This window comes from Sinohyriopsis cumingii, chromosome 9 (assembly GCF_028554795.1).
Source record: "Sinohyriopsis cumingii isolate HCF-2022 chromosome 9, ASM2855479v2, whole genome shotgun sequence".
Taxonomy (NCBI): domain Eukaryota; kingdom Metazoa; phylum Mollusca; class Bivalvia; order Unionida; family Unionidae; genus Sinohyriopsis; species Sinohyriopsis cumingii.
This window is the reverse complement of record NC_142969.1, coordinates 110,200,849-110,227,764: the sequence shown is the minus strand read 5'-3', so window position 1 is coordinate 110,227,764 and position 26,916 is coordinate 110,200,849. Positions and strand designations below refer to the sequence as shown.

General features: G+C 39.2%; 1 protein-coding gene across 1 annotated transcript; it reads right to left on the bottom strand.

The window, feature by feature from the left end:
• Positions 1 to 26,916, bottom strand: LOC149792465 (amine oxidase [copper-containing] 3-like). The gene is made up of 4 exons (XM_089971047.1): positions 26,696 to 26,916; positions 20,210 to 20,964; positions 2,568 to 3,811; positions 1 to 659 (listed from the first exon to the last, which is right to left on the bottom strand). The coding sequence occupies exons 2-4, from the start codon at positions 20,932 to 20,934 to the stop codon at positions 238 to 240; spliced, it is 2,391 nt and encodes a 796-aa protein (XP_089827173.1). The 5' UTR covers positions 20,935 to 20,964; positions 26,696 to 26,916; the 3' UTR covers positions 1 to 237.

Below are 26,916 nucleotides of genomic sequence, written 5' to 3'. Positions count from 1 at the left end.
TCGAGTTATTTCCTTTATTAAGGAAAAATATTTGAATAAGAATCGAAAATTTTATTTACAAGATATAGGTACGTATTTATGCTGTACACCTGGTCCAAATCATTTAGTACACAGGAAATCCCCTTTTCTGAGGCATTTATCTGATAACTACACATTTCGCATGATTATATTGCGTACTCGTTCTATTAGTTTGTATTGTCTCTGCTTGTTCCATTCGTTTATACTGTTATTTTATAATTAACAGTATTTACAAAATTTCTTATATTTCTCCTCATAGCACGTTTCTGGTGCTGGTTCGTGGTCATCTTTCTCATGATTACTTGATTCGAAATATTGCGGCATGTCGAAACTAGCCGTCCTGTCGAAAAAATTGAAGGGCTTCAAAAGAAACCCAGTCTGAACTTTCGTCGTCATCGGCACATCTTCAGATGATGGAACGTGAAGAAACCCGACGGTGATCCACGTGACCAAATCTTCGTTCACGATACCTTCCTTGTCCAGCATCAAGTCCAAGTGCCCCTTCGGGTCAGACATTCTATTGATATCGTGCATTGACGTCAAATGCTGCTCTTCCTCCTTGCGTTTCGTGACAGCGCAATGATATTTGGTGAAAGACAACGCTCTCATTGCCGGATGTGCTTCCGTCAGTGTCTGAGCGGCTGCAAATATACATTAGACAAGAAATAGGGCATGATAGATACAGTATTGGTTATCATGTAAAATTATTAATACGCATCTATCGGTATCATCATTCATCAGCCGAAAACAGACATGGCCACAAGCCTCCTCGACAAACTCCTAGATTCACAAACCTCGACATAACTCCTAGATTCACAAACCTCCTCAACATCATACCCTAACAATTATGGCGTGATTCCTAAACATTAAATCGCTCATGTTGCTTGAAATAAAGACTCTTTATAAACCAATATTATGGACCTGAATCAGTTGTAGTCTGGAAATGTTTGATGCGTAAATCTTGCTCCTTCTTGTTTAAATTTTGAATAAAACAAAATTGAGGATTAGGAAAACACTGAAGCTGAGGACAATTCTGAATGGGGGACATGTATACATTGACCAATACAAACTCACCTCACCTTTGCTGATAGATGGCGTTGTGATTTGTGCTCCATTGGATTGGCGTTTGCTCTTAAGAAAAACTCCTTTTTAACAGTTTAAACTTAATTTTCTATCAGATTTTACAAGCTCCCACAGTTCTACCATTCAGTCTCGACGGTGCGTTCTTTGTTTGATGGAGGAAATTTTAAAGTTACAAAAGTTAGGCGAGAGGTTAGAACCACCTGTTCCAAGTTTGTAACAATTACCACGAATTGTACAGCTAAAGGTAATGATAGCAGCAAACTTTGTTTTAATCCTAGCAAATTTTATGACTGAAAAGGATACAGAAATTCAAGTATCAGGTCCGGCGAGGAAACTGGACACAACAGAGTTAGTATCTTAGAGTGACTATAAAACCAATAGAAGATTTTGTATCGTTTTAAATAATAGTGAAAAACCAGAATTCATTGCAGCGTTTAGTAGAGTTGCAGAGGACGAACAATGTGTTGTATGTGTGAGGTTTTGGATATCAGATCCAGTACTGTATTCTTAGTTTTTGTTGTTGGTTTATTCAAACGTTACTACAAACAAAACCAGCAACCTTGAAGTCAGGAAGAAGTATTATACATTGAAGTTCCCAGTTACAAAGAGGCATTATTTAAAATCATCATTTTGCCAAGGTTAAAGTAATTAGAATTGTCATAAAATCGTATGAAATAATATCCCCTTATGTGATTGAAAACTCCTATTTCCGCTACAGTTACTGTTCACAAACGATACCTAGTCAATAACTACTCTTTTATGTGGCCATCATTTTGTTTTTTTAAAACATTACAAGTTTTACTTAAAACGGAATAATAAAATAAAATAATGATTACAAAAAAAGGTGACGAGGATGATGAGAACTACCATGTGAGCAAAAGAAGAAGAAGAGCATATATTACCCACTAGATTTCAAAATTTGAGTTGGACAAAATATTCTCAGATTTAATTGCCAAATGAAGAAGAGAAACTTTAATATATGTACTGCAAATGAGAAATGTATTTGTCACTGAAACAAAGCTATTCATGTAGGTTTGGTAACCTGATACAATGTTGTTGACATGCGCAATTAAATATTTAAAATATATTAGCAATAAGCCACGTTTTCCAAACTGTGCATATCCCATTCTTTTGTATATTTGTTTCAACAAGTCATCATCAGACTAGAGCACATGCTGGATCATTGGCTGGAAAAATTTAGAGCCGGAATTGGTGTTTTAAATTTAATTTAACTCTTTTACTCGTGCTATATTTATAAAGATAAATTGCTCTCGATGTAAGATATGACTATGCAAATTTTACAACCTTGTGTAATATACAAGTAGTGCCATTAGGCGCTATAATTTGTCACATCACATTTGTTCCAAAGATTTCGTGTATTTGGAAGAATTTAATTTTTGTTTCAAATGTTCTTATTGAAATGTGTTTATTACCATTGTGTCGATATGACATTTGGTGTAACGCACCTGTTTGTAGAGGTACAATCTGGATTCCTCTTTCAACTCCCCATTTGTTCTTTTCCTTTTCATTCACAACAGTCCAGAACTTCTGGTCGTCGTAGTTAAGCTTCAGTCCTTTTTCCCTCTGTAACGTTTCCCATTTAATAAATCTTGTCTGATTGTATACAAAGTATGGCGGAACTTCCTGTATATTTACCTGCGTGCTCAAAGCTTCCAATATACTTCCGGCCTTCCAACTGATCAGTTTGAACGTGTTTGAACTGTTGATTATGTCCACGTCAACCTTAAATCCGAAGGTGTGGTCATGGATTGGGCCCATGGCATAATCCGATATCCTATATCCGAAAGGAGTTTTTGTCTTATCTGATCCAACATGAGGATTATCCGCATCCCAAAAAGCTGCCTGGATATATCCAGTAGCCGAAACAGTTGTGAACAATTTTCCATCCAGTTGAAACTTAAATTCGTATATGTAGTCATAGTTACCAACCACAGTTGGAACGCGCACCATAAGAAAACGATTTCTTAGTGCCCCAGCAAACGAGAAGGAATTGTGTCGCCACAGAGGTTCTTGTCCATCAGCCTCGAATATACATATAGACTGTAATTGTCCTGGAGTTTGCGTGCCTGACGACCAGTAAGATGTATTTAATACAGTCGCATAACGGGGACAATCAACGTCCCTTAAAATCAATGTGGGAAAATCGCCGCTTAATAAACCGTAAGCCGCATCAGTATAAATAATCCCATTTTGCGCTGAGGCATCGTTTGCATAAGTAACGACTATTTCGCTCGAAGAAAGCTCATAGACGATACGCTCTCCTTTAAATCGTACATCAAATAACGATGGTCCTCTCATCTGACCAGCCCCTATCTCAAATTGCCAGTCCATCCACCGGACTTTAGTTCCCGCCACAGTGTATCGGGGACCATCTGGTTGGTAGCTTCTACTTCCAGGTTGGTGCGCAAAGTTGCGGAACGGTTTCCGCTCGTCTCTTATCGGAAATACTCGACTTCTGATCGTTTTTCGGAATCCCTTGGACAGTTTGACTTTTTTCATTATACCGTGACTGTACATTTCCATTAATTCAGAGGCATTCTGGTAAGGACCCTGGTTTAAATAATAAAACGAGTAGGTGTACCATTCTGATGAATCAGTTCCGGGGCAGTGAATGGTTCCAGAGAGTGGAAGCAAATGGAAAAGGTCCAGGTCATTTCTGTCATCAAATCCCGCAAATCCAACGACAAATCTAAAATTAAATCGGGATGATATGATGAAACATAACTGGAATATAACAATAAATACATGTGTGCGTGCGCGTATTTGTGTGTGTGTGTGTGTGTGTGTGTAGCCAGAGCAGTTCTCATTAACCTGTATATTAATTAAGTCGAGTCATTTATGAGAGAAAATCTTATTACACAAAATTATAAGTTTATAAGCAAACTACACAAATCTTAAAAAGAATTCTCTAATAATAATAATAATAATAATAATAATAATTCTCCGGCTCGGAATACTCGGAAAAAGTTGGACTTAATGCATAGTCTTAAACAGCAGCAGGGAGGGCGAATCCTACAAGGGTCTAGAGACCACCAAATGATAAAATAAGCCTTAAAAAAAGCTAATCCTACAACAGCAACGAGACAAAAAAACGCGACCCCCCCCCCCTCAACTTGTTGTCGCCGCCCGGGCTGCTCTCTTCGAGTTTCTCACGTTAACCATACAATGTATCAAGGCCGACGCGGTATCGTGTCCGCGGGTCGTGTAAATTTATTGTTACAAATCCGTGAGGCTTTCTTTGAGCGCGACTAAAGAAATTTTTAAATTTATTTAAATCCATATCGCCACCACACCAGGTTTGATGAATATTTCTCAGCGTATGAACATCAACTCCATTGAATATCGCAAGAAGATTACAGTTATCCCTGATTACTTTTGGTATTTGTGTGTAACGTTGAGTAACATAAATGACATCGGTGTTTTTATGACGACCCCGGGAAAATATTCTTGCAGGATTTTTTTGCTTGTCCAGCATCACATCATCATACACTACTAGGTTATTTTTTTCCCCGTCGAGGTCCTCAACGCTGGGAGCTTCTTCGATATCAGTGATAAATTCAACTACATCCTCGTCACTCAGCGCTTTTGCACTCTCATTAAAATCTTTTATAACATTATAGCATCGCTGATCGTCTACAGATGGTGCTACCAAATACAGCTTATCCCACTTCATCCACTTCATAATCAGGTTCAGCAACAACTGCGTTTTACCCGATCCTGACGGTCCAATGATAATCATTCTGATAGAATTTGGCAACACCGAATTATGCTTGATTGGCTCCCTTCGCCGCGTCGCAGAAAAGTCTGTAATTTCCATTTGTATACAAAGAATAATAATTATGGATCTATATTGTGTGAAGTGTCGGGCACGAACCCCTACGAATGATCTAACAACGGTTACAACAAAAAATAACAGACTAGCACTTTCTGGTACGTGTACGCGATGTGGCACAAAAAAATTTAAATTTCAAAAAAAAAACGAGGTGGTGACATTGCAGCCGCCCTCGGACGACTTCCAGGTACCCCTTGGGGAAAGTATCCCGGAGAAAAACATCTCCCAGGATACAATTACTGCGGTCCGGGAACACGACTAGATATCAGGCTTGACAGCAACGATCAGCCCAAACCCGGCGAGTATCCGATAAACGCTATCGACGCAGCGTGTCACATACATGATATTGCTTATCGAAGTAAAGATCTACAAGACAGGCATATCGCGGATGTGAAATTAATTCATGCACTAAGCGCCATAAAAAATAAATCATTTAGGGAGTCACTCGCTAATTGGTTAGTAAGATCAGCGATGAAATCTAAATTAGCATTAGGCGCTGGATAATTAATAACGATGCAGACAAGTCCAAGGACTTCCAACGCTAGTGTTTCCATGCAAGCGATTTATTATTCCCCAATCGGATATTGGAGAGGTAACTCAGCAATTAATAAACTCGCCAACGCGGCATCAGTAACACGCGAGGTTGCCAAAAAATGGCTGTCAAAACAAGCAATATGGCAAATCTACTTACCACCACCTCGACAAATCAACTTTGCACATTTTGATGTTAGTGTCCCCAATGAAGTTCATCAGGCTGACATACTATTCCTGCCTCATGATACTGTCCGCAGAAAAACATATAAATACGCGCTAACAGTAGTTGATGTTGCTAGTAGATACAAAGAAGCAGAACCGTTAGCGACTAAAACAGCGTCCGAAGTCGCCTCTGCGTTTTCGCGAATTTATCAGCGAGGACCTCTAAGCTGGCCACGATTATTACAAGTTGATCCTGGCAAGGAATTTCAGGGCGCGGTATCATCACTGACAAAGCAGCATAACGTTACCATACGACGAGGACATACTGAAATTCATCACGATCAGGCAATTGTTGAGCGATTTAATAGAACACTCGCTGAGAGATTATTCGGATACCAGTACGCGAGGGAATTCATTTACGATACGAGATCTCGTGAATGGGTTGCAAGACTGCCAAACGTGATAGCCGCACTGAATAATGAAATTACCAGAACAACAAACATGAGGCCTGTAAATGCAATCACAAAAAAATATATACCCCGCGTCAGTGAACGTGTTTCAACGCAGCCAACGACGCTAGCGTCCCCGTTGCTGGGTAATGTCACCGTTAGGTATTTATACGAACCCGGCGAACTCGAAGGAGGAAAAAAAAGAGCAACCGATCCAACATGGAGTGTTACCACACACAAGATATCCAGCATAACCAGATCAACTGGGAGAAACGCAATCTACAGATTAGATTCGACTGCTCCTCAGCGTGGATTCACACGCGAGCAACTTCAGGTGATTCCCACGGATACACAATTACCACCTCGATCGCTTAAATAACTGCAGCAACACCTCTGCGTCGATTACACTCAAGACAGGTCAGCATTACATTTTCACGCGTATGACCGCGATTGCTGTCTATTCTATCCACGGTAAATTGTCTTGGGTCGTTTTTCGAATACTGCCACAGCAATAAACAATTACAACTCGCACAGTGATTATTCTGACGCTCACGTAACGACAACACAGCGTTGATATCCAGGTTAAACTCTCTATTATTTTTCTTGTCGCTTTGTCGGTAACTGTCTAATTTTTTTCTTATTTGATCTTTTTGCGTTAACTCAACAACGGCTGACTTCGTTGACGTATCTAATGCAATTCTTCGTAACTGAGCCATCTTTCTTACTCTGGACACGGCTAAATAAACTAAATTTGACCATTCGATGCGGTCATCAACGATCCAAACAGTTGTATCAGAAATAGTTAATCCTTGTGCTGAATGAATCGTCATAGCATATCCTAGTGTCCACGGTGATTTATTTATTGCTAATGCATCTTCGACCGCATCGACGTTAACTGTTACTATATCATTCAATACTAAATTTTGTTTCTCTGGTTTTCCGGGAATATCAACATCAGTATTCTGCAATCGTGTATCATCTGGTCTATAACATAACGGCACTTCCAACGTTGGAAATTTCTGCCGCTGTAACTGAAATAGTCGCCGCTGAAGTGTATCTCTGACTGATTTTCTACTTGCAACAATTAAATCATCTGGTTTCCACGCCGTTAAAAAGTTATCAAATGAAGTCTCTGGAATTATTTCACGCATTATTTCACATTGGACTTTATTGGTTTGTAGCCTAATTAGTTTTTTAAACTCCTTTAATGTGTCATCAAGCGCTCTGATGTCATCACGCATTTCCTCGTAATAATCAACAAACCCTCGTAACCACTCGTGGGGAGATTCGCCGACAAATGGTGGTGGTTGACCATGATCGCCGCACATCACAACTGCGGTATTTTTCGTTAACAACCACGTCAGGAACCGTTGTAATGTATCCAGCGGCACAGTGTCTATTTCATCCCAGATGATTTTCTCCGGGATATACTTCGTTCCCATTCGCGTAGGAGTCCATGTACCGCCGCTGTATTTGAAAAAGCCGTGATAAGTGCAGGCCTTTACTCCCCGTTGTATCATTTCTCTGGCAAGTCTGTGTGTTGGTGTTAGCACGATCAAATCAGAACCGCGGAATAGTTCGATTGCACGAGTTGTCTTACCACAGCCTCCAGGTCCGTTCAAATAAACTGTTCTGTGTCTAGCAATTGGATCGTGCACAGAAGGTCCCGATGAAGGTGTCCATGACATCCCTGTTGATTTCCGATATTCATCTTTAATTTCGACATCAGCTGATGCGCAGTACGAGTGTAATTCTTCTTTTTTTACTCGCCATGTTCCCCATTGACCATCAGATTCTGGCAAATCTAACACAGTCAAATCGTCTTCGTGAATATAAAACGAATCTGTCGCAACTCTTGCCACGAAGGGAACTCTATTCACCATCGACAGTAAATTTATAGAAACATAAGCCAGCATAGAGGATCTCAAATGAGTATACTGAGCTGAATCACCGTCAATATAGCTAACAACTGTTCCTAATCGTTTTCCGTCTGGTATTATTATGTCCTCGCGGGAGCAGAATGTATCTTTCGCAGTAGTATCAGCGATAATGAAATTTAATTCTTCCTCATCCATAATTAATCGACTGTGATGTCGTTTATGATCATATGCTCCGCCTTGAGTAAATTTACCTATCAATCTTCGGCCGAGATCTTTACAGTTGCGCTCTTCCTCGGACGTGTCCGCAGTTGGTAACCAAACTGAGGTTTGTTTTGAGTAACAAATAATCCCCGTACTGACAGTAATAGATTTTAATATTCCTTTATCAACCATAAATCGCAACAGCGAAAACGGTACCCATTTCTTTTCGTGGAAATGTCTGCCAAACCAAGCATAATTAATAGGATGTAACCGTGTTGCAAATTCGAACGATTCCACGTGAGCAAATCCAGTCAGGTCAAAATCAGGTAAAGGTCCGTTAATAGCTACTCTTGTCATTAAATTTGTGGGATGTCCAAACCGCGCAAAGTATTCAGCGCATTCACCACGGCCAAGAAAACTTCCTGGATAGCACTCAATCATATCCACCGATACCATATTATCACTAACAAATACACTATTCCATAAACCGCCGTGTCCGTATTCGATGCAACTCTGCTGAACATTCTCGAGAAAACTCTTCATGGTTGGTTTCCAATTATTTTTTTGTCGTGCTATATGTGCGGCAACACTTGGAACAGTAAAACAATTAGTTAGTAATTGATCAACTTGCTCAGTTGAATATTTTTCTGTGAGCGCTTTCATTTCATTTTGTAACTCCGCAGTTCTATATATTTCTCCGTTCGGGGTCACGAACTGGTCATAATCACCAACTTCAGAACTTCTAAACAACCATACCGATACCGGATCGGTTTTACTCATTTGATAAATACAATCAAACATACCCGCGGAATAATACCTTATAACACGATCGCGTGGAAATATTTTAACTGATTCCGTCCAGGCGTGGCTGTTATGATCAATAATTGTTATTGAAGCTCCACTACGGTTGTATTTCGATTTATACAATTCCTCGCCTGTTAGCGATAATACCGTTATAGGAAATCTTAATAATTTTTCTAGCGCGGCAACATCCTTAATTGACGCCCCTACATCTTTGACTCGATTAGCCCATGTTGTTATTTTATTTTTTCTGATCTCAGTTAGACCATTTCCACGTGCTGCGTTTTTAAAATGTTCCATTACTCGCTCAGCTACACAATTTAACACCACTGATGTTTTCATTGGCGTGAGTTTATCTACACTTGGTTTCTTTATCGGATATATTCCGTAAACGACTGCAGTTACTGGATACGATCTGGCGTAATACGGTATATCAACCCCCGTCAACATTCCTGGTCTAGAATTATTGCTCAACAAAATAGTTTTCCTTTTAATGTCAAGGATAGGATCATTTTTATCACGGATAATCCACGTGTCATCGTCGTTTTCGTTGACCACTTTGACAATAAATTTTATCTGTATGAAATATCTTCTATCGTCGAGATACCCAATTATGTTACGCGCGATTGTATCGTTCATGGTAGCATCAATGATAACGCTCGCGTGAGCGATGCTAGCATCGCCAAAAACTCTTCGAGTTTCGGGGATAATTTTATATGTCGACCACACATGTGCGGCACCATCACGACGAAACTCTTCCTTGGCATTCTTGATAACACCAAGCAGTTCCTTTAACTCTCTTCGTCGTACATCGCCGGTTAACCGGTCAAGATCGAATCGAGAACCTGATACGGGTTTTATTCTGGATAGTCTTTCAAAACTCATTATTATAATTACGACAAGTATTTAAATAGACAAATATATTATATAATGAACCATTGTTGCTGGCTTCGACTTAATTCATCAACTCCGTGTAACAAACCCTGCAGGGGCGAATACTGCGGACAACACGCCCAACAAGTAAGAAATGGAAGTTTAGGACCAATACCGTGTATCCGATGCCACGTTGGAGTTAAAGGAAAAACACAATTATGTGCACGTTGCGGTGGGAAACGATACCGCGAGCTTAAACGATATTATACTAAAAAAAATAATATTTCCGCGGTTGATTTTCATGAGCGTGATTACATAAATAAGTTTTCAGACAAATTATGAATTAGACAAATGATTTGCTTATAGTATAATGAATCAAGAATTCGTCCCCGAACAAGAATTTGTTCCCGAACAAGAATTTGTTGCACATCCAACTATTCCAAATTATGAGGCAAACCGAGATGGCACGGTGCGACACTGCACGCGAAGACGACCAGTTGGTACAGTTGATAATAATGGTTATTTAAGATTTACTGTTACCAAAGGGAGGTATTTATGTCATCGTTTCGTCTATGAATGTTTCCATGGAGTAATCGAGCCGGGTTTTGTCATTGATCACATTAACGGTAATATACTTGATAACTCTATAAACAATCTTCGCGTGGTCACTCAGAGCAAGAACTGCCTACTGGGTAACACAGGGCGTTGTAAAACAGTTGGGAAACGAGCTGTTAGGTCTCGAAATATACAGACTCGTGAAGAAATTGTATTCCAGTCAATGGCCGCAGCCAGTAGGTATTTCGGTATTTGTCCACCTGTTGTACAGCATGTCGCAGACGGGATCAACAAAACAGCATTGTCCAAAAAATTAAATCAAAAAATCACATTTTGTTATATCCCTCTTATCATTGACGATAACTCGGATATGCAAAAACTACATTGAAAATCTCTGATTTCAAAAATCTTTGATTTCACACGTGTAAAATGTTTACATTTTTCCATATTAGATAAAAAAAATGGTATAATAATATGAATTACGAAAACATAAGAATCGTAATTGATGAAATTCAAAAATTGAAACATCGAGGTTTTAATATTTTAACAGACCCTGAAACAATTATGTCGGATTTTGAATCCTTGAATGAGCTATCAACGAAGAAGAATACTCTTCCTTCCAGATACAGGTTTATTAAAATGCTGCAAAATTGCATTTATAGATCACTTGCCGAGATCACCAATGAACAAATATCCGAATTTATTCCACTGACGCGTGCAGTTGAAAGTATTCGTCGCACACTATCACACGAGTATGAGACTCGAAAATTAATTAATTCCCGAGTGAGATTGTTAAAAAATCAAATAAAGAATTCAGACGCGTCAATCTCCGATTGCTCTGAAATGCAAGCATTTCCAGAAATGCAAGGACTTCTGGATACATTAAGCATTTCTGAGAAGTCAGAGACTTCCCTGGAAGTCTAACGTAAAAACGCTAGCGTTTTCAGAAACACCATTGTGAGTTTACAAGGGTAAAAAAAAAGTATTATTTTTTTTTTGTCTTTGAAATTCTACTATGGAAACGCTAGCGTTTCTGGAAATATGCAAGCATTTCTCAGGAAGTCCTTAGATTTTTAAGATTTGCTTGAGTGTTTCAGCATCAATACACGAATGAGAATAGTTCATGATGTGTTCTTGGTCACAAAAAACTGTGATCGTGTGATACTTCTGTAACTGTTCCTGTTGCGGCCGTGTCAACAAGAAGTCTTCGTTGCCGTGGTCGTCAACGACTATTTCGACATCCGAATACTGTTCCGGGAAATCAAATGCGGTTTTTACTGCCGCGTTGAGAATTTGTTTGTCATGTATGCGAACTCGGACATGGATATACTCGCGCATTATACACAACTGTAATTTTTTAAATGCGTGAGCGTGGAAACTCGAAGAGTTTCAGGACTTCACCAGTAAGTTTATACTCACAGTCTCGCCACGCAAATCCAACAGATTCCCGCGTTGGTCGACGAGTTTGAAATTTATCGTTGACAACCACGGATTATTACACCGCAGATAGACCACATTGATTGGTTCTTGCACAATCAGAAAACCAGGGGGGTCTCTTGGTGTGAACGTATACAGGATAAACCCCTGCGTCGCCGTCGTATTATCTGATGCGCTGTAGCTACCGTCGATGACGTCACATACAAGATTGACCGCGACCACATCTGTGATATTTACGATCCCCGGAGATACGTGTCTGCCATCGGATGCTGTACTGTTGTCGTGCTTGAGAATAACCGGCTGCGGTTTTATTTTCGTGTACGCGGCAAGAATATCTTCGAAAGATTCCGCGATGAGATCCTGGACTGATTTTCGTAGCGCAGGTGCGTTATATCCAGGAAATTTAAAATCTGGAATATCCTTCACGGAAATACCATATCGGGTTGCAAATTTTAATCTAGTTTGCTGTCCATATTCCCCCAAGACATTCCGAGGATCCTCCTTAAGCGAATCCGGATCCACGAGATCCAACAACAACTGAATTATTTTTAGATTTATGATTTCCATCGCGGATGCAAGTTTGTTTAGTTTTTCTATGGTGGTGATAATTTTATCGCGAGAACTGCTTGCAGAAACGCTAGCGTTTCTAGTTCCCGTTGACGTATCGGAAATATAATCCTGAAAATATCCCCGCAACAATTGTAGCTGTTGCTGATGTTCAGTCGATATCGGAATAAAAAATTTAGAATTTAAGTCGTCGAGTTTGTAATTATCTGCAATGGGAGTTCCATCATCACGTGGAACCGTGATCTTCCAAAAATTAAACATATCATTTGGCGACCAAAGATCTCCTTTTCCTTTTGATAGTAATTTATCTGCAAGGGAAAAATAATTGCTGTACGCGAGGTCGTGTAGTTCTTCCTTGGTGGTCTCGAAATCCGACTTCGATGGTGGCGGTGGACCCGGTTCGACCTTGGGTCGTTCTCGTGGCCATCCTAATACTGTTCGGATTGAGCTGCTATAAATATCCACGGCGTATCCCGGTGTTGAGATTTCAATGACCGCAGACAGCGTTGGTTCGTGCGCGGTCACAGATATTTTGGCTTCCTTGCCGGTGATTCGTTTTATTTGGCGTTGTATCTCCGCGTTGATTTCTTCGATCTGATAACTCCCAGTGGGTAGCGTAATTGTATCCCAGTCGAATTCGTCAGAGTCGGCTTTGGTTTTCCACGAAAACACAAACGAATTATTCGGCTGCTGACCGGAAAATGATTCCGCTCTGACATTAGGCCAGCTGTGATACGCACTGAGCTTCGACAACGCGATTTCATTCACGGCAATTGGAGTTCGAAAATTAATGCTGAATTCTGGTGTCGTCGAGGACACTGAGATCATTGTGGTCCTTACCGGTGTTGTGTTTGTGACTATTTGCTGAAGCAGTTCTTGTGGCGTTGCCATCAGTGACATTATTTATTTGTTTAGTTTTCAAATAGTCATTGTACACATCTGACATTAGTTTGAATTCAGAATCTGATATCAACGCAGCGTCGCTGGATTGCGCGTCTAACGATGATGATATCAGCGATGATAATTTCTGATATGCGGTCGTGGCTGTATTTAATTTTGTCGTGTAATCGTGTAATTTTGTGACCGCGCACGAGGATATTTTTTTTGCTATGATGCCGAAAACTCCTGCTGTTGCTGTAGCAGCGGAAACAGAAATCGTGGCAGCGACTACTGCAGTCACTGGAGTGACCGCTGATAGTATTACTCCCGCGGATGCAACAACGGCGGATACTGAATAAACCATAACGTCTAACACTGTTATGCGTCTGCGGTATTTTTTTACTTTTTGACTGGTTACTTCGATGACAGTTTTTAACTCAGATTGCCACTCACGGACTTGATTATATCGATATTGTTGAGCATCTGGAAATGTTTCGGATTTCAACGTTGACATTATTATTTAAAATCGCTGGCGATTTTCAATTACGCGGTAACCAATTGAGGCGTTGCAGCGACGAATTCCAAACAAAACCAGTAAGATGTTGCTGTTAAAGTATCGTCGGCGGCTTCAAGCATAAATGTTTCCTCGGTTCCGCTGTTTAGTATTACAGTGCAAACCCCGGAATACTTATCGGTGGAATGTCTCCAAGGATATGTTGTGAAGATTTCAAATTTAGCGGCTGAAAACACAGACAACCTGTAAACACCGGTGGCTGTTGCTGTATATTTGATAGTGCTATTTTGTCGTGACCATGTTGCGAATCCCGATGATACCGTGAATACGATGTTGGTGATATGCCCGGGAGTAACTCCAGTGGGAACTTTAAACAAACTGGTTTTGTTAACGATCTCAGGAATACCCGATACTATATTCTGCTGTGTTTGTTTGATCGTGTTAATGTTATTTTCTATTATCTGAACTTGATCTGAAAAACTTTTTTCCGTTCTGACTACACCTAACCGGGTATTAATCTTATTGATATCGTTGGCGTTATTAGTAAGATTTGGTATGATTTCAGAAAGTTTCGTGTCGACGACTGGAGGATCCCCAAAGAACTTATCCACGGTCTCATCAGTTTTTGAGAAGTTTCTTCGAAGTCTTGTAAACGCGCCCACGTGAACATCATACTCTGCACGCAGCGTATTTAGTTTACCGTTGACGATGTCCACGTATTGTTTGTTTGACGCATCCTGGTCGGATTCGGGATTTGCTAACGCGGTTATTTTGTTGCCGCTCATGTCAAGTCCGCCGGTCATTACGTCGCCGGATTTTGTTACTTTGTCGCTGACTAGGTCAACAACGAGTTTGTACTGCGCGTCGACGTATTGTTTGTTTGCTGCATCGTCGTTCGAGGCTGGATCTCTGAGTACGGTTATTTTGTTTCCATTCATGCTGAGTTCGCCTGTCATCGTGTCACCGGCTTTTTTCACACATTTATCAACACCTTTATCAATACTGTCTTTGATGCTTGCGATTGATATATTCGAGTCCTTGATCCGGCCGCCATCACTAAATGCAACGAAGTTATCCTTGGTAGCTCCAAGAACTCTGCGAATTATATCATTCCACTTAATGTTGCTCGTTCTTAGTTTTCCTTGCTTGTCTTGGAAAATAGCAACTTCATCTGGGTCAACTCCAGCTATATTCAAAAGATTATCGACTTCATTTCGGGTCGCATATTTTGAGAGATCAACATCTGTGCTTGGTTTACCTCCTCGTGTGAAAGGTCTTCCGTAAATATCCACCATTATTCTTATTGCTGTTTTTCAAATGCGAGCATGAAAATGCCTAGCATTTCTCGATGCGGTATATTCATACACTGCTCGATGCGGAGGAGTTGCTGGATTTCTTGAGATTGCATCAAGAACATTTAAAACCTCGTTTCCACAAATGGGCGGATCAATTAATGTTTGTGTTGGTAACGTCGACTGCCACACTGGAACATTATAAAATCTGCTGTTGAGAGTGCGAGGCACTCCGCGGACATACTTGAGAAACTCAACTGGCGGTGCTAAACCGTACGAATCGAAATAGATAATTCCACGTGGATCGATCGCGTAAGCAACCCAGTGAGTTCCCGGACCATCTTTGTTGTCGAGATTGATAATTCCAGTTTCCGGATTTCGCGGCCGCGTCGGTAATTGATCTCGCATAAATACTCCTCTGAAATGTTTTATACGCAATTTTTTAACAGCATCTAATAAATCAAAATTGCTCAACGGCGTTAGAATTTTTTTGGATACCATGATGGTGGAGTTCCCGGTAGTCTTAGACCTGATCCGCGAGTGGATCTCCCCTTTTTTTTCTTGTATCCCTTTCCCGTTGCCTTCTTTAGTGCCATTCCAGCTGCGGTTCCAACTGCACCTAACGCTGCAGCTTTTGCCGCTGCGCCAAGTAATCCTGGAATTGCAGCAGCTAGTATTGGGATGAGGGGAAATATTCCACCGGTTTTAGTCATGTCCTTGATAGCTGCAGCAGAGAAATCAAGGCGGATACCGGTTTTTGCTGTTAGTGCCTTATTAAAATGTTTAATCTGAGTGGCCGTCAACGACAGCTTGTTTGGACCACCAGTAATCTGATCTCGTTTTAGTGTTATTGATGTCCCGCACGTGCTTGCGTTCTTTGATTGCAATTTCTTCGTTTGACCGGAAGTCAAGGTGACATTAACATGACTGTATGACATTATATCCTAAGTTTGATTTTAATTGCGTTACATATTCTCGATTGGAGCGTCGATGACCCTCATTCGTCCGCCAACACCTTCAAGCAGCATTGCCTTATCGGAGAGTATGACAGCAATCGCTCTGTAACCACCAGCAGGAGCACCTACACGAGCTCGGAAATGTAGGTCGACAACAGATTGTTTAACCAGATCAAGATGTTCCAGCGAAAAGTAATAAATCGGATATAAACTCATAAAGTCTCGCTGTGATATTTGCAGGCCAGTGTCTACATTAAGGTCGCGCCCCATAAATGACATCAGACGATGATACGCGCGTGCGACACGATGATGTTCGAAATCTATTAATATATCCTCAGATGGCTCCTGATGCCCATTTATTCTCAACGAAACTTCAGAAACTCCAAGTGTATCAAATACCATTGGATTTCTTTCCTGGCTATCTGTTCTAGCACGGTATTGAAATGCAATGAAAATATGTCGTGGTGCTGATACTCCTTGTTGCGATGATATATGCCATGTAAACAAACCGCCGTGATCACCCTGAATAACGTCTGTGGTTGTTGTTTTCCAGGATAGCAGTGATTTACCGCCCGTGTCCATAAAAGACAACAGTTGTTGTTCTTCGGTGATTGACGGAGACAACACTGGCATCCACAACCACAGTTTAGTTAGTATTACCTGACCAGCGGCAACAGCAGCATCTCGCCAGATAGCGTCATTATCATCAGGTTTTCGCACAAGTATAACTGTGTGTTTGGCACCGAATATAACCTTTTGAACATCTCTGCAGAATCCAAAGATGTGAGACAATGGAATCACACCTGAGAACTCTTCATCTCCACTTAACATCGATCTACGTGTTGCAAAACCCAAATTAAAATTTTCGTTCATCGATGCAACTTCGGTACCACCAGCATTCATTGTTACATTCCTGTTCTCGGGGCTGTCGGTTATATCCTTTGCAAACATCATTGATGGTCCGGCTGATCTGGTGTAATCATCCGAGTATCTCGCCAACCCGAGAATTGTTGTGGCAACATCGACGTTATCATGAATTGTTTCAATTTCTTTTCCATCTATCATATAAATAGCGGATTTAAATAACGCCATGATGCCGTTGTTAACAAATCCAACTCGGTCGCCGATTCCGTAGTTAGTGTTATCATTCTTTAAAAGCCTACCTTCAACTTCGATGAAGGCCTCAGCGGGCAAGAAGTATCTACTTGTATCCTGGACCTGTAGTTCAATTCTTCCGCGTTGGTTAGGATCACGTGCTTCATAAGAATAATATTGAAAATCACGTACAGAATCATCTTTAAGTATTGGTTTAGACATATCAAATGCATCATTGGATTTTCGCACAAACATTATTATTATTCGTGATGATCTAATTAAAATGTTATCGTCACCGGAAACCACTACCAGCTATCAAATTAGCAGTTACACTATCTTGCAACGCTTTGGAGGTAATTCCTGCTGTTGCGATCTCAGCTAATTTCTGATTTACGGCCTTATTTACTACGCTACTAACATTTGCCGGCATAGCTTCAGTGGATGGTAGTTTTACTGGCGCGGACTTCTTGACTGGGGGTTTTTTTTGTATCAGCTGTGCTAGTCGATCCTTGATTGATTGAAATGCTTTTCCGGCAAGACTACCAACAGTGCCAATGGCTTTATCCTTGACAACATCAGCGGCTTTCATCGCGAATTGTTTTACTAACGGTCCAGCTTTCGGAGCGATTCTTGTGACTAAATCCCTAACAACATCACCGACTCCATCTCCGTAAACAACCTCGTATACTGGTAATCGTGAGTTTACTACTCTGACACTTCTTGGTCTGCGAAAAGAATCGTGTAGTATCATTTTATTTAATTATTGTTTCTCTAACTAAATTTACTAGTCGCTGTAGTAACCATCCGCGAGTTCATCAATGAGTCCCCGGTAGATGCCGATATCCATGATGCCACGCTGAAATAGTCTCTGACAGATATCTGCGGCTTCATTTATAATTTCCGGAGAGTTGTTTCCGGCACGTCTTCCTCCGATGAGAACTTCCAACCGTGATACGTCATTGACGATATTATCAGGGCAAATAATGTGACCACCAAGACCACTACCAGTAGCGGCTGGTGCGTCGTGAAATTCTTCCTCTGGAGATTGCGGCCGAAGTTGTGGCTGCGGCGGTGGAGGTTGTTTTTTCTGCTGCCGAGTTTGTTTCTGCTGCCGAGAAGAAGGTTGCTGTTGTTCTATTTGTTGCAGAGGTGGAGGAAGTTGATGCCCGACGGGTTGTTTTTGTTTTAGTTGTTTCATTTGCTCGTTATAAAGTTTTTTTACTTCTTCATCAAGAATTCTATACTCTAAATCATCATCTCTAGCCTGCGGTTTGTCTGCGCGTATTCGATATATCCATTTGATAAGATTATCATCAGTTACTTTATCATGGGGGGGGTTTAAAATTTTAGATTTATTAAATATACTAGATAATATTTTTTTAACTAATTCTTCTGGTTTAGAATTTTTAATATCTTCGACAACACCTTTCTTAAATCTTGCAGCTAATTCTACGTTTTCTTTTACTGGTTTTGGTTTTTCTTCCCCGGCGGCGACGTCAGTACCCTCAGGTATTTCTTCACCGACAGGTGGAGGTTGAGCCGCAGCGATATCAGCTGGAAGTGTTCGTAAAATCTTCTTTGTCTGTTTAGTTCTTCTTGCTATTTTTTCAGCCTGCGTCGCAGTTTGTTTTGATACCGGAAGAAGATCTTCTTTGATGACAGTTGTAACTTTCTCAGTAGCTGCAGTGACGGGTTTAAATAATTCCTCCGCGGATTCTGCAAAGACTTCCCGCGCTTGCTGTCTTAGTTGTAATTTTTGTCTGACACTATCACGGACAGGAAGAAATTTCTGAATTGCTTCGAGACGTTCTCGAGCTAATCTAGTAGTAAGTGCTTCTCCAATATTTGCCATTATTTATTTGTCAATGATTTAATTTCCCCGCACGGATTTGTAACAATAAATTTACACGACCCGCGGACACGATACCGCGTCGGCCTTGATACATTGTATGGTTAACGTGAGAAACTCGAAGAGAGCAGCCCGGGCGGCGACAACAAGTTGAGGGGGGGGGGTCGCGTTTTTTTGTCTCGTTGCTGTTGTAGGATTAGCTTTTTTTAAGGCTTATTTTATCATTTGGTGGTCTCTAGACCCTTGTAGGATTCGCCCTCCCTGCTGCTTAAACTGTGTGATATTCTTATACTTGGTCAAAAGTCTGCGTGCTATGCGTCCTTTTCAATACATGTATGTGTTCTATTTGTTGCACGGAGACAATTATCACATAATACATACTTATCTAACTCTTTGAAATATTCTGTTTTGGCCAAATATCAATAATCATGACTTGTATGCATTTTATTTTTGTGCGACCACTGATAACAGCCAAGAGGCTCAAGAAGAAGTGTACGCCGTGTGGCAACTGGTGACACATGCAGCAAGAGCAAACCGTCTAATTTGAATACCGTATATTGTCACTTATAAGTCAAAGCAAACACTGCAAGCAACGAAGTTCCTGATCTACTGTAGCATTATGCCCTGCAGATTAGGGTTTATGCTACTTGTTTTTTTGGTTATTCATAACAAACTACACAGATTGTAGCTGGACTTGTCTTATAAGCGAGTCTAGGCGGTTTGTATGTATTTCATCTCTTATGAAAGCATACATTATTATGATGAAACATAATTTCAAACAGATAAATACACTAAAATATGTACGTTTTGGCAGACCATCTCAAAAGTCGCATTGAAAAAACTTAAAAACGTGTAATATACATTAAAGCTCATACGTGTCTTCAGTTTTTGATGAATAGTTTACCTTTAATCTTTTCATCCTGGCCTCAGTTTTATATTTTATCTTACCATGGAATCAGTTTAAAATAAACTTTAAAAAAGTCAACAACTGCAAAAGGATACGTTTCAAAGTCCCGGTAAACTCGTCAGATGAAACTAATACATGCAAGAAAAGAATGCCTGCTATTTTCAGCTACATATTCAAGATTATCAGTAGACTGAACAGCAATGGATATTGTTGTGATACATACTAGATTAGGATACATACCAGGTTAATGATGAAACAAAATATTGTGACAAACCGAAGAGAAAACAGTTCGAAAAATTAATACCTTGTCTCTCTTTCTTCCGCCCTGAATCCAGGTGGACCGTTGAAGTAGAAAACGTAAAGATCACTGGGATAAACGGCCCCATCAAAGCTCTCGGCCATCAAGGGTGCTAGAATGTCCATGTCCTTTTTCACAAGTTTCTCATAGTGTGTTAACTCGACTGTGTCATAGGACCTCGCGTTAAAATGAACTTCTCCATCCCTCGTAAGGGGAGTAACAGTAGGTGTATCACTCCCAAGAGGACCCACTTTGTACTCCATGACGTCAGGTGGATGCGCTGCTCCTCGCTGAACGTACACCGTAGCGTAACGTCCAACTTTCGGTCCGCCGTTGTCAAGATAATTTAGGACTTTTACTTTTTCTGGTGGATTAAGAAACATGCAGATGATAAAATTTTGTGTTAGATGGATTGCTGGATCGAGGGAGGTAATAATGGATTGATTTAAAAGTGAGTGCGCTGCTTTCATCATCTCTCTCGTTGTGAGCGGGGCAAAGACGCTCGATTCATAATCTGAATCAATGATCGGATTTTTAGTTGGACACTGTGGCGTTTGCCGCTCCAAGCTAAAGGACTGGGATTCTCTCTTGTTTCCATGATAGACAAATATGCCTATTATTAGACCAACTACAAGTCCGATTGCAAAGATGAGGGCACCTAGAAACTGACAGCAGCAGGTCCTTTTCATTCTGTCAGAGTTGGCCGTCTTCTTATTTGTATCCGCAACCATGGTGAGTACGTGCAATCAATCTACAATTACCTAAAATTAAAATCAAGTGTAGATATTATTATCGTGTTGAAAATGATATCCTACATACATATAAGAAAGGCTTGATCAAAAGGGATCGGTCGTAAGAAAGGTTTCCGTCGCAACATAAGATCTTTAGATTTTTCTCAAATAAAATCATGGATGAAGTGCTTCTGATATTTAACAGATCATTGGATTAGTTTAAAAAAAAAACACAAACAACAACAACAACACCAAAAGATAAATGCAGTCTTTGGCTTCCTCGGAAAACGAAAATGTCAGCCATACACAAGGTTAGTTTATCGACAGCAATGTACATTTTGCTGATCTGCAAGACATTATATCATTGAAATGACAGCAAGAACTTGCTGGTATACCGTGATAATGTCGACAAGAACTTGTTGGTATACCGTGATAATGACAGCAAGAATTTGCTGGTATACCGTGATAATGAAAGCAAGAACTTGTTGGTATACATTTATAATGACAGCAAGAAATTGTTTGTATATCTTCATAATGTCAACAAAGACTTGCTGGTATAACGTGATAATGTCAACAAGAACTTGTTGGTATACAGTGATAACGACAGCATGAACTTTTTGTTATACAGTGATAATGTCAACAAGAATTTGTTGGTATACAATGATAACGACAGCATGAACTTTTTGTTATACAGTGATAATGTCAACAAGAATTTGTTGGTATACAGTGATAACGACAGCAAGAACTTGTTGTTATACCGTGATAATGTCAACAAGAACTTGCTGTTATACAGTTACAATGACAGCAATAACTTGTTGGTATACCTTGATATTGTCAACATTAACTTGCTGGTATACCTTGATAACGTCAACCATACCTTACTGGTATACCGTGATAATATCAACAATATCTTGCTGTTATACAGTTAAAATGACATCAATAACTTGTTGGTATACCGTGATACTGTCAACAAGAACTTGTTGGTATACCATGAAAACGTCAACCATAACTTGCTGGTATACCGTGACAATGTCAACAAGAACGTGCTGGTAAACCGTGATAATGTCAACAATATCTTGCTGTTATACAGTTAAAATGACATCAATAACCTGTTGGTATACCTTGATAACGTCAACAAGAACTTGCTGGTATAACGAGACAATGTCAACAAGAACTTGTTTTTATACAGTGATAATGACAGCAAGAACTTGCTTGCATATCGCGATAATGACCGCAAGAACGTGCTGGTATATCGTGATAATCCGAGACAAATGTCAGTGCACATCTTTTCAAATTTAACCTAAAGGGCATCAGATTATGTAAGCGTGCAGTTTTAAAAAGTAAATTACTTCTTCAGGGTTGAAATCCAAGGCAAGAAGTTTTCAACAGCACAACGACATTTTATATTCAAACGATTAATGTTCGAACTACATTGATGAAAGCCATATCCGCAATATTCATCCAACTATCTTACTATAAATAGCTTAAGCCAGCTCCGGTGGGATGATTCGGTGTATCTTTGAGAGAGGCACGGGCTCCCAAATCCTCTGCACGTTATAGCCAATAATGTGTTTAAAGTGTCGCTAAAGTAACCAGCAGACAAAATGTTAAATAAAGAAAGAACGAAGGAAGGAAATAAAGAAATAAAGAAATACAAACTAAGAGAGCGTGGAACAATGAATTGACGATTGAAATATACATACATACATACACCCACAAACATACATACATACACCCATAGAATTTAAATGTCAAAAACATTCGTATATACGTGTGTGTGTGTGCGTGTGTGTGTGTGTGTGTGTGTGTGTGTGTGTGTGTGTGTACATTTTCCAGAGCTGTTATGGTTATCATCGAAGCAATAAAAGGACTAAATATAAGTCGCTCCTGGTGGACCTTCATTTTAATTGAACACATTGAAACAAATGTATAAACTAAAGCATTTACACAACACAATCGTAATTGGCGCCTATAAATGAACCATTCTTGCTCTTTAGCATTAAACTAAGAGTCTGTGAAAAGCGAATTTTAACACATGCACATTCACGCACTGAGAAAGGTGTATAACTTTCTTCTGCAACAAGATGAGGTAAATCAATTCTTCCCAAATCAACTGAGTTTGGTTCATATTTTGCTAATTCTTCTTCATTGAAGGAACTATGGATGCAATTAAATTGAACATGGCACGTACTTTGACAACGAAAATGCATATTTAACTGAGCTGCTGTGTGAATCGCTGATATAATTCTTCGATTGAAAATTTGAAAGCAGTCTAAATGTTTCGCTGACTGTACCAAAGTCTATTTAATTCTCATGACCTTTTGTGTGTTTAAGACCTCCTAGACCAGCTTGTTATCTTTTACGTTGTATCTTTTGCAGCAAATTCTAAAGATCGTGAACAAGAACTTCAAATCTGTTAATGTGGTCTCTTTGATCTTAATGATTCGTGATACAAATTATAACCCATGTAGGACAGAGCATATAGTTTCCTTTTCGTGAACGTCATTTGTACCATTTGGATGGTAAAATGCGATGTTTCTGTATGTACTTTCTTTTTCCCCTTTGGTTTTGTGATCAATACCAATCTGCATTATGCCATTGCTTTAGCTCCTTGATTTTCTAATGCGTTGCTTCTTCCATATCTGTTACATGGAACAAGTCTGTCACATCATACACGTCTGTCATATTGTACAAACTCGTTATCTTAAAAAAAGGCCAATGATTTTATTATCCCTGATATTGTTATCTACGTAGTACTCTTCTATCGTCGCAGTATGAGAGGTGTGTCTTGGCAGAACATTTATTTTTACGGAATTTGTTTTAGGGACCAGTCTTATGAATCAAAGGCATGAATTAATTTTATTAGACATTCCTTTTGACTAAAAATCACCGATTGGATTGAACAATAATTCTGTTAACGCATCGGTGTTCATCTTTGTCCAATTGAAGGCACAATCTGTATCCCTATATCTATCTCATTTGAGAGAGAGAGAGAGAGAGAGAGAGAGAGAGAGAGATTTCACTTACGTTTTATTTGAACACGCGTTTTTCTAAATATGGAAGGTGATTGCCATAAATAGATTTATGTATGTATGTATGTATGTATGTATGTATGTATGTATGTATGTATGTATGTATATGGACATGTTTGTGAGTACGTGTAACGGTTTTAAAATGTTGTATTCAATCCCCATACTATTAAAGCCAGCTTATGTGATGTTTGTAGGGCTAGAAGCGTGGATCATGAATAAATACCTAGGTTTAATATATTATACACATATATGCATGTTGTGTGTGTGTGTGTGTGTGTGTGTGTGTGTGTCTGTGTGTGTGTGTGTTGTGAAACGTTTTTAGAAAATATCATGTACAGTCATTTTATAAAATATTTCAGTTTCAAAAGCCACCCAAGTAACTTTGAGAAGAGTTAGAAGCAGGCCTTGTGGGTTCTCAAAATTACCATCTACCAACTTTCTTTTTACTGGCAAAGGACCCTGTAATGAGGGGTTGGAGGACCCTCATTGTCTATAATAATGATTGGTTTTCAATATATCGACTAAAACAATAAAATATCAACAGTATATAGCGATAACAAAGTGCTAGAGGGCGCTTCAGTTGGGCCAAGTGCCACCATCTTTCTATTTTTGTACAGAGATGTACCCCTCTTTACGGGGCTATCATTCGTTTATTTTTGATTGGATAATTTCATGAATAGAGGGAACATTTTACACGATAACCTGCGCAAAGGAAACCATTTGGCTTTTCTTTTAAACTATACGTTATTGGGAAGAATTTGATACGGCTCAGAGAATATTTTCATGAAAAATCCACAAAACGAGTTTCTTGGAGGGTTTCATTCGGGAGAGGTTTTATTTATGTATCTAAATATAGAATGTGAGAAAAATGTTGTCATAATTATCTTCGTTTCATGGAAATAGGGTTGTATTATAACATACCCTCCTTCTCATCTTTAACCAGAATTGTGTCAGTTCTCTCCCTTGAACACCTGGAAGAGGTAGCAACCAGTCTGACGTTTTATCAATTAAGTAAAATGAACTTTGCGACAACACGAAAGCATCTTTTCAGTATAATAAATATACATATATTTATAATACATTAAGGATATTTATTGTAAGGTACTTTACTGACAAAACGTCAGACTCCTTTGGTATACTTAAATGAATATAAATATCGTTGCTACCGCTAGCAGTAACCAGCAGTTTCTTTTTATTATTACTGCAACAAAATAGTATAAAGCCTGCCTGATACCTTTGGACATGAAATTAATGTAGTAGTAAAAATGATTAATAAAAATATATAATTGTATCTTCACAGATGAGATGTGATTGGCTTTTTTTGTTTGAAGAATATTACCCCCACCCTGTAATAATTTAAATAAACTTTTGAAGTCATTAAGGTTATTCACAGCTCAGGCTGTTGTAGCATACATATTTTCATTTGTCTGTGATTTTATTGTTATTTTACACTCTTTAAAAAAATAAGTTAATGTTGTTATGACAAAAAATGCCAGCACAATCCAACTGTGCAATAAAGCAACTGCAAAATAAATAAATACCAAAATAAATAAAAATTTTAAAGTGTATAGAGTAATGTTTAACTTTTTACAGGAACTATTAGAGAAATATAAATATTTTATGTAAACTTTCAGTCATAGAAATAATATTTAATTGAATTAGTCTAAATATTTTCGTATACAGGTAGGCATTTAAAAGGAATAAATACCTGGATTGTCCTGTTATAGTGTCCTTATATATTTCTTTTGAAAAGAAAGGAGGCATATGTTACCAATCCCTTTTGTTTTTCACTTTCACACGAATAAAACATGAATAAAAACAAGCTTTACACATAAGAAGGCTTTTCGATTGGACATACACTCATAATTGTAAATTCTGAGCAATTAAAGCTGCAAATTCTGGATTGACCGAGGCACATTTCCCCAAAATTTACTTTTATATACCACATACGTTTGTAAAATATGCCTCAAGAAGAGTCTGATTATATTCTCTAGTGATTGCTTCATTAATTAATCCCAAAAATCTTTCCAGTACTGGATTTGTTTTCAATATATACACTGTACAACAAATGCTCACTTTTGTCAGAATTCTTTTTTGCAGGCAATACAATAAGTTGTTTGCACTTGCTATGAGCAAAAGCCATGAAAAGGAGTATACTTTATTTGCTAATTTGTTATTTGTGATGCTTCGAAATTCTCAAAAATACCATATTTATTAACCTGAGATGATATTTTAAATTTTCCCTGTTATCCCTACTTTATAATCATTTTGCTGCTATTTAAAAAGCATTTAAAACATTTAATGGTGACTTTAAAATAATATGTTCTACCAAAGACTTAGAAAAATGGTACTAACAGCTGCCTCGCATGGCGCTCAGCATTAAGAGGTTAGTGTTAGGAATGGTTGGCCTTATGTCAGGATAATGTGACTGAGTGGGACATGATGCTACATGTCTGCGGCATGATGCCCCGGTGCCAGACATCACTATAAACTGACACACTGCAGACATCGTAGCGATATGACTGAAACATTGTTAAAGCTACGTTAAAAATCCAAAGTCACACACACACACGCACACAAAATATTATGTTCTGAAGGAATATAAATGCATAATCTGTTAAATCACCTCTCATGAATAAAAAATATAAAAATGTTCACAACAATGAGAAAGTTAACATGCTATGTTGAGAATATAGCCTAAGAAAAATTTACATAAGGACAAAACCTACCTTGAAGCAGTTATTACTCCATCGAGATTCCTAACATCTCTGTTCCTTGTAGAATGTAATGAAATCGGGCAGATGTATCAACTCATTTGTAAAGTTTAACGTGCAGGGATTGCTCCCGACGCATGCTGAAAGGTCAAGCCAGCCGATTCTCAGGATTTTCCAGGGTGACGTTCATCCATACATATGCGTACCAGAAACAACTCCGATCCATTTCGCAATTT

What these genes read in the sequence shown, in the direction of transcription:
- LOC149792465 (XM_089971047.1), bottom strand. Translation starts at nt 20,934, where the DNA reads ATGGTTGCGGATACAAATAAGAAGACGGCCAACTCTGACAGAATGAAA. An exon ending in GCGGAAGAAAGAGAGACAAG is followed by an intron (nt 3,812 to 20,209) that starts GTATTAATTTTT and finishes ATTTAATTTTAG; the next exon opens with ATTTGTCGTTGGATTTGCGG. An exon ending in GATTGTACCTCTACAAACAG is followed by an intron (nt 660 to 2,567) that starts GTGCGTTACACC and finishes GTATATTTGCAG; the next exon opens with CCGCTCAGACACTGACGGAA.